Here is an 8,881-nt window from a genome sequence, read left to right as displayed (position 1 = left end):
GGGTAAGGCCTCCGTGGCGGGGTCCATCCACCCATCCGCGAAAGGCGCAACTGGCTCCGAATTGAGGGTCGTAGCGGCGTGCGATCTCCTTAAAACTGCCTGATGGGAGAGCTAAGTCATGCTCATCGTGACCGCGTGGCGCACAAGGCAGAGGCTCGAATCCGTCGAAGATAGAATCTCCACGGATATCGGCCGTGTAGTTTAAGCTTCCAAACCTGACCTGGTGGCCAGGGGCGTAACTTTCCATCTGCTCTAGATGGCCAAGCGAATTGGCCCGCAGTGCAAAGTCGCCGAGCACGAAGATCTGTCCGGGGAGAAAAGTCTCACCCTGGACCGCATCGCTATCGATGATAGTAGGAGCCATCAAGCCTAACGGCGACGACACAGAGGAACTCTCAATGAAAGCACCAATGTCGGTGTCAAAACCGGCGGATCTCGGGTAGGGGGTCCCGAACTGTGCGTCTAGGCCGGATGGTAACTGGAGACAGGGGACACAATGTTTTACCCAGGTTCGGGCCCTCTTGATGGAGGTAAAACCCTACGTCCTGCTTGATTAATATTGATGATATGGGTAGTACAAGAATAGATCTACCACGAGATCAAAGAGGCTAAACCCTGGAAGCTAGCCTGTGGTATGGTTGTATGTTGTCCTACGGACTAAAACCCTCCGGTTTATACAGACACCGGAGAGGATTAGGGTTACACAAGGTCGGTTACAAAGGAGGAGATATCCATATCCGTATTGCCTAGCTTGCCTTCCACGCCAAGTAGAGTCCTATTCGGACACGAGACGAAATCTTCAATCTTGTATCTTCATAGTCTAACAGTCTGGCCAAAGGATATAGTCCGGCTGTCCGGAGACCCCCTAATCCAGGACTCCCTCAATGGTGTTCTGTGAAGATATTCACATTGAAGACTATGACATGAGAAGACATGGCATGAAGACTATGGAGTGCGAAGACATAGTTGTTTCGTAGTTTTCTTTTCTTCTTTCTTGAGTCATAGGAACCACCACACTGTTAAGTGGGGTCCAAGTGAACAAAGTTAGAGTGACTGATGTGATGCTCAACCAGATCCTATGTCTTCGAGCGAAGACAATGAGAGCAAATCTTATCCAGAGCTGGATAAGTCAGCTTAACTTGTAGCCCAAGTCAAGCTGCCACGTGTGTTTGAAATTTGACCGTTGGACACGTGTCAGTTCCTTTGTGACCCAGGGTCATTTTGGACAAATCAGGTCGGGTTGTCTCCTGGCTATAAATAGCCCACCCCCTACACCATAAATTGGTGGCTGCTTAGAGTTAGTGCACGACTTTTGTCGTTTAAGAGCAACCCACCTCCGAAGCTTTTGAAAGAGAGAGATCCTTGCGAGGACAAAGCCCAAAACACCCAGAGCCAAAGGGTGTTAAGCATCACTGAAGTCTTTCTGTCTGCGTGACCCGAAGACTTGTTAACTTGAGGACTGTGAATCCTCCAGCCAGTTAGGCGTCGCGTTCTGAGCGTCCAAGAGTCATTCTGGATCGCCGGTGAACGAAGTCTGTGAAGGTTTGGAAGTCTACCTTGAAGACTTACCAGAGTGATTGGGCGAGGACTGTATGTCCTTAACTCAAGGGGAATAAGGTGAAGACGCAGTCTTCTGAGTTGAATCTCAGCCTCCCTAACCAGACGTACAGTTGTCACAACAACTGGAACTGGTCTACCAAATCCTTGTCTTCATCAAGCTACTGGTTCTATTCTTAACTTCCCTTTACTTTTACACTTTGTCTTCGTGAAGTCATTGCATGCCTATATGATCTGATTGACTTCACTAAGTGAAGACTCTTTACCATACTACCTAGCTGCTGATAGTTTTCGTGTTTTCACTTCATTGCTTACTTGACTATGGCTTGTCTAGTGTAGTCTACCTTCCGCTACATATCAATAGGTTCATTTCTATCGTTTGTCTTCAAAGCCCCCTTGTTTTAAAGACTTTCATAAAAATCGTTTACTCACCTCCCCCTCTAGTCGATAACTAGCACTTTCAATTATGTCTCACTCAAAATATATTTCTCGGGCTGTTTTGATGAGGTGAGGAAGGAATGTGATTAGTTTCAAGATACTAAAGGGCTTTCTATAGATTGGAGCAGAGAAGTGGGGTATTGTTGCAAAAAAGCCAAACTAACCTCACAACCATTAGATATAGATCTCATGGTTAGAAATTACACATCATCATCACCAAGACTAGGCGTTCCGGCGTGACCGGAATAAATAGGTTTGAAGGCCCACTACGCTGGTATTGGGCTCGCGGTGCGTCAGTGCAGGCTCTTGTAGCGCTGGCCATCCTCTTCCTCTTCTAGAAAAAAAAAGGTTGGATCGGTCGATCGATGCGGCGCGGCGATGTCGACGACGACGTCAGGCACCACCGCCGGATTCCCCGCGCCGACGAGATCGATGCTGCCAGGTTCCCCATGACAATCTGTTACAGCGACGACGACGAGGAGATCGATCTGAAGTCGCCGTCGGAGATCGTAGCCCTCCACGCCGCGTGCCGCGACCGCATCACCGAGTACGACCCCAAGAAGAGAGCCCGCGTTCTCACCCGCTTCTGCGGCGTCAACCTCGCCGGCTTCGACCTCGACAGAGAGTGTCAGTATCTCCTCTATTTATCAATTTACAACCATTTTAGTATAAATTTCTCCTGAAATGGTTCTCCTGATCTGGGGTGTATGTCTTTTGCCCCTGATTTTGCTTTGCTTGCAGCCAAGGTTGGCCTCGGGCCGCTGCTTGAGGATGTAACGCCGCAGCTGTGGGAGCTCCGGGCGGGGACGTCGTACAATGTCGTTTCCGTCAAGGTAATCGAATCCGATAGGGGCTACCCGGTCAGTGTGTTCGGTACCGTAGCATCGACTACAGATGCGTCTATCTGTTCGGACGCGAGAGAGAAGATCCCCAGACTGTTTTCAGACTGTTTGAATCTGTCCAACTTGTCAAGTGTGCTTTGCTTTTCATGTCCAGCTAGCTACATAGCTTGTTCAACTACGTAGACATGTTGTGACCTTCTTTATAAATTACTTGCAGGAGGATATGTTAGCATTGACAGGTCCACGTCGAGGATTAGTAGCATTTGATAATATACATTTTGAGTTCAACCTGAAGGTAAAGGGTGATCCTGATGATGAAGACTTTAGCAAAGGCGTAATTGAGTCCCGCACCCTTGACTCTGGACCCATAACTATGATGCTACCTAGTTGGCTCAGTACAGTGGAATTAGTATTTGCACCTGTTAAACATCCGGTGGCGGCTAGCCTCCAAATCAACATTCTGAACGGTCCGCCCTATGCCCCTTTCGTTGGCAAAGTATCTTCTGGGACTAGAAATGCCGAGACCCATATTATTCTATATGATGGTAGGGCAATGAGTTGCAGCGGGATATTAGTCGGAGATGATGGCTCCATTCCCTTGAGTCGTAATTTGGTGGTTATCCCTATACCTACATGGGACGATGATGAAGAGTTTTTGGTCCATGTTTGTATTTTTGATAATGACGAGGATGAAGGCACTCATGTTACTCTACAGCACCCTGATGAAGAGCATGTTTGCACTCACGGTTCCTATGAGCTAAAAGTGAAGGTTACATGGACTGCCATCCTCACAAGACCGATGGGTGCCAAATATAACCCAAAGAGGAACCTCTCTTGGACCGAGCGTTATGGTTCGCTGAATTACAGTGGTTGATGATGGTGATTGTTGACCCTTGTCTGTGACGTGGGAGGACATGACCCTGTAGCCAGGTAGCAGCCTCTTCCTCTCACCTTATCAAGTTGTAAGAGTTGTGCTCACTGAATGTTTGGTATTAGAATTGTGCTTGCTGGATGTTTGGTATTAGTGATAATGGAACCAGGGGGTATATTTAATAGTCATGAGTATCTTTCTTCTTGGAGGAAAATTCCGTTATTTGCTGTAATTTGATGCGCTTGTTTGCTTCATATGCTAACATCATTCAAAGGTAACAAAAAGGGGAGGCCATCAAAAGTCTCAAGTCATACTAGTAGTATACTTGACTATAAGGAGGCTAATAAAAAGTCTCAAGTTATATTGTACTTAATTATAGAAAAGAGGCATAATTAAACATAATGCGTGAAGATTCATTCCGTCATATATCTGGCAATGCTAACCTCAGCTTCACTTCTTTTGCGAAGAACTTGCAGAAGACGCCCACTTCACTTTTTCAGGTTTGATATGGACAGTTCTCTTCAGAACTGCGAGCTTCGTCATCAGATCAGTTACCTTAATCCCGCGCCAAGGTTTGTTTTGCGCCACAGAACCTGAAACGACATCCCACTGGTTGAACAGCTCACTGTGCTCCTTGGGTACCGGACTATCCAGTTCTTCGTCAATGTTGTCAGTCACCCATGTCCTCTAGAGCGCGAAGCGGATTGCTTCGCAAATCGTTACAGTCGGGAAAGATAGGGGGCCGGATTTCAGAACCTGAAGTCCCCTCTCACTGCGGTATAGCTCTCCAAGTTTTCCCAAGCTGGCGATGCAGTGGGTAAAAGCTGGTTTACCCACGTTTATGTCGAATCCACCTATCTTGAAGTAGGAGCTAGTGAGGGGCAACTGGACGGTCCCAAGTCCAGGCCTGCTGGTATTGTACGGGAACTGATCTCCAGACGGCGGAAGTATGTCCGTACCAAATTCAGAGTAGCGATACCACACACCTGTAGTGTAAAACAAACAAACAAACAACTCTTGTAATAGCTTGACAAGAATATAATAACGTGCTTAAGAAGTGTTTCCATTTTCTTTTCTGTTTATGCTCATAGATTAATGGGTAATTTGGTAGCCGGAACCGAGCAGTGTTTGCATTTGTTGCAAAAGTTATCTTTACATACAATGTTGATGTTGTGGCTGGATATCAAAATACTATGGCATTGATGATTGTCATGCCATGTATTGTAAACTCTGAATCCATCACTCGTACATCAATTCAACATGATGTCTAGGAATTCATGTTTCTCATCTTTCAGGAAATTTATTCTCAAATCGTTCTATTTTTCCTATTGTGGGGGCTCAACGTTCTAAGATTAACAAAACTAGTCTCTATCCCGCCTCGTGTGCAAGCGATGGATTGAGAATAATAAGCAGCCAACAGTTTTGCGAGTGATGATGCGCAAATTAGGTGCATTCGCAACACACTGGGAAGCAAGCTAGCTAGCCAAGGTGCATATATTGGGAGGGAGGGAGATTCATTCAGGTAACAAAAACACCAGAGTTCTTTCCTTAAAAGAACTCCCTCTCTGTATGTGTGTGAGTGTTTGTATTTTCACCGACAGATATATTGGTAGTGACTGTATATATATACTGCTATTGGCACAAGCTTTAAGTTGAAGATGCCCATTTCCAACTGGAAAAGTGGACAGGAGCCTGTGTATTGGTCCTCTGCGTTATTTTGATTTGCCATCAACAGGAGTTGAAGAATCACCTGTCCTTGGATGAGAACTGACACTACACTAGCTCTCATAACTTATCTAGGCGGAAACATGTTATATTTACGGCAATATATTTTTTTAGACAATATTTACGGTAATATGTGATACAGCAGAGCAGAGGGTCTTTCTCGTTACCTTCCACGTAAAACGCTATGATGTAGAGATCGACCCAGCGGATCGGCAGAGTCACGACCTTGCCGCCATGTTCTGGTTCCATGCTCACCATGAATGTTCCTTGTGCTGGAGTGTACAGTGCTGTGCCATTGACCCTAGGTGGCATCTTCTCAAGCTTTGGCTGCCTCTTGATCTCATCCGTAAGCCTACTGTCGATCTCTGCTTCAATGTCCTTCATCAACTTGGGGTAGCTGGCCTTCAGGTTCCCAAGCTCGAGAGTGAACACCTTCGGTTGTGGATTCTGCACAAGAGAGAAAAATGCATAAACTTTCTGCAGCTGACAATTAGATGAGCACTAGCTAGTAACCTTACATTATAGATTCGTGTAAGTCAATGATGACAAGTTTTTTTAGGTCAAACAGTGCGGTAAAACCCACTGTCATTTTCAGCAGTATACTTCCATGCACATGCACAAGTTCCACGGGGAAAAGAAAGAAACAGAAAGAAACGAATGAACGAAAAAGAAAGACAGAAGATGAACAAACATTGCGCGCGGTGTATCCAACTTTATATACAAAAAATAAAACGAAATGATAAACACCTAGCCATGAATGATCTAAAGGTCTATTATATTACCCATAGTTTAATTTGAGCAGCATACTTCCTCTTTATAAACCGAGAAAAGAAAAACGTCAAGGCCGCGTTGGCAGCGGCTCGATCGGAGCACGCCGAGGCCACTGCCGCCGCCGTTCACCGGTGACACCACCGCCAAACGACAGCGCCGCCTCCTACTGCGTCGGCTCCACCACCCTGGCCCGCCACCTACGCGCTACGCCTAAGCGTCCGCCTCCGCCACCATGGGTGCCCGCGCGCCGCCGAGCTTCGGGCCAACGCTGCCCCCACGTCCGCGCCGCCGCCGGAGCACCTCCACGCGCCGCCATCAAAGCACCTTCCCGCGCTGCCGTCCCGACGCCACTGCAGCCGGATCCCGCGTCCGTCGCGGCCTCGCTGCGCCACAGGGGGGAGGGCCAAGAAACAGGACCATGGTGTCTAGCTACCGGCCCCCGGTGCGAGCACTGCCACACGGCTGGAGCTTCAACCGGCCTTCGAGTTGAGGCGACGAGACGGCCACGGGCCACGGCCGATGGTGGTCGTCGTCACTCGTCCGTCGATGGCGTCTCTTGTCATGGTGGCATCTAAGCTCGCTGCTGTTCCTAACTTCCTATTGGTCCACGGTGTTGTGTACGTGGCCGTCGGCCGCCGGCCGGCCTTGGAGTTATGGAGTTCCCGCCGCCAACGACATAGCGCAAAGCGCATGGGAGAGAGAGAGACTCCCCGATCGAACCAAGCGAGAAATAAGACGAACCAAGCGCACCCTAGACTCCACTTACAGAGATTCCAAACGGGGCCTTATACCAAACCACATGAACACTTTTGTAGCAGCATGCAGCAGCAGCAGCAGACTAGTAGTAGTATAGTAGTAGTAGCATACAGCGGCATGATGTTTGATCCTGGTTGGATCGGTAGTACGTGCCTAGTTACATGCATGCTGATGATTATGAAAATCTTCTGTTTCGACATGGTACAAAAAGAGGATCACTTCTTGTTCTTCACAGAGACACAATTACTACCCCGGCAGTTGCACAACAAAAAGAAAGATTGATTCACTCGCAACTACGTACGTGAAGGCCATATGATTGCACAACAACATGCATGATAGATACGCAAGGTGATCACCTCAGCAGGCGCCACGGACTTGCATTTGCCTCTGTTCATCGCGGCTGCCGGAAGAAGGAGAAGGAGAAGAAAAAGAAGAGGAGGAAGAAGAAGATGAAGGAGGAGGAGGAAGTACTGGTGGTTACTTTAGCTAGCAGCAGGAGTGGTTACTTTGCTAGGGACGGCAACTGAGCTCAGCTAGGGCTCTGCAGGAATGGCACATATACAGCAGAGAGGGTTGGAACCAGACGCACGTACGCGTCTCCGGCCCGGCGACGATCGATCGAGCGAGCAGCTCTTTCTTTTGAGATGCATGCATGCACGCATCATGTGCCATGTGGCGCAGGAGAATCGATATGCATCATTGCCTACTAGCTTTGGAACCTATAGGTATCTCTATATATGGTACTGTGGCGAGGACTATTTGCACTGCATGGCAGTGTCACATCGAGGGCGTGGTGCACAAAATTCAAAACAGTGACGCGTGCATGCATGATTAGCTCCATGGATCGTCCACATTTTTACACGCACCATGGATAACTTGGTGATTATCTACACGTAAAATTGATTAAGGATAGGCTGATTAGATTTTTTTTAACTTTCTGTACGTTAACTTGGTGAGTGTCGGTCCGTCGGAGCTAGAGAGACCGAGCTGAATGCACATGCTGATAGTGATCGTTCCGTTTTCCCTTCACGCGGCCTCTGCCGCCGTACTGACATGCGTGATCAGTAGAGGATGCAATGCATGCAACTGCTTTTGCTTTTGCTATTTCCTTCTCCGTAAATAGACGATTCTCTCTTTTCGTTTCTACACGATCTTGCTCCGTTCGCCGAGCTATATATTCCCTAGTTTTGCAAATAAATCGATTCTCTTTGATTTGATTGTTTTTATCTACTTCCTTTGTCAATCGTAAGTTCGTAACCACCAAGATCCATCTGGGTTCAACGACTTTCTGCCTCTCACGAGGGTGTAGAGAAGAGCCAAGGAGAAGAAAAATGAGAGTTAAGCAATGAGCGAACGATTCACACTGTACTGTGGCAAAGCAAAATACTAAAACAAACCAAAGAATGAGACATCGCTCTATATATAGCGGTGTATCCAACTCTACAAAACCGCCTACTCTGATGCATGCTTCACCTAGAAAAAGATTTAGAAGTCGCCCTATTTCTTCTCGGGACTCCTCGACCATGACTGCCATGATCGCATTTCGTTCCAACCTGATGCCATATATGTTGTCTGATCCAGGGCAACACGGGTGGCACCTACAGCCACCGCGTCACCACCCCTACCCTCGCCGTCGCCTGTCAGCCCTGCGCTGGGCAAAGCCCCGGGCGGTAGCAGACATCGGCGGGGCGGTCCTCCCTCTCCTCTCTCCTCTCCCATCCCTCCCCATCCAGGTGCTAACCCTAGCAGCCGTCGCTGCCTTTTCCAGCCACCAGAGTAGCGTGGCCGCGGTGTCTGCGGCGGTTGTGGTCTATGCAGGTGCCAGTCAGCGATGGTGATCTTCTTTGTTTTTGTGCTTCAGTTCCGGCCATGTCACTCCCTCGGCAGACAGGACCGGGCATGCCTATCTACGGCGAGGTAG

The 8,881-nt window shown here is 48.1% G+C and overlaps 2 protein-coding genes across 3 annotated transcripts; one reads left to right on the top strand and one right to left on the bottom strand.

Annotated features, from left to right (window-relative positions):
- Positions 1-2,287: 2,287 nt before the first annotated feature.
- LOC123057992 (uncharacterized) lies at positions 2,288-5,053 on the top strand. Of its 2 annotated transcripts, XR_006427024.1 has the most exons (4): positions 2,288-2,622; positions 2,737-2,828; positions 3,055-3,767; positions 4,176-5,053. XR_006427024.1 is itself a non-coding variant. In XM_044480844.1 (3 exons), the coding sequence occupies exons 1-3, from the start codon at positions 2,361-2,363 to the stop codon at positions 3,709-3,711; spliced, it is 1,011 nt and encodes a 336-aa protein (XP_044336779.1). In that variant the 5' UTR covers positions 2,288-2,360; the 3' UTR covers positions 3,712-3,890. The 2 variants fall into 2 exon arrangements, 1 of the variants encoding a protein (XP_044336779.1); XM_044480844.1 differs by lacking the exon at positions 4,176-5,053 and having other exon boundaries at positions 3,055-3,890.
- Positions 4,396-7,355, bottom strand: LOC123056810 (uncharacterized). The gene is made up of 3 exons (XM_044480075.1): positions 7,317-7,355; positions 5,601-5,880; positions 4,396-4,694 (listed from the first exon to the last, which is right to left on the bottom strand). The coding sequence occupies exons 1-3, from the start codon at positions 7,353-7,355 to the stop codon at positions 4,396-4,398; spliced, it is 618 nt and encodes a 205-aa protein (XP_044336010.1).
- Between the last annotated feature and the right edge of the window lie 1,526 nt (positions 7,356-8,881).

This window comes from Triticum aestivum, chromosome 3A, assembly GCF_018294505.1.
Source record: "Triticum aestivum cultivar Chinese Spring chromosome 3A, IWGSC CS RefSeq v2.1, whole genome shotgun sequence".
Taxonomy (NCBI): domain Eukaryota; kingdom Viridiplantae; phylum Streptophyta; class Magnoliopsida; order Poales; family Poaceae; genus Triticum; species Triticum aestivum.
Note: the sequence above shows the minus strand (reverse complement) of the source record. Positions and strands in the feature narration are given on the sequence as shown.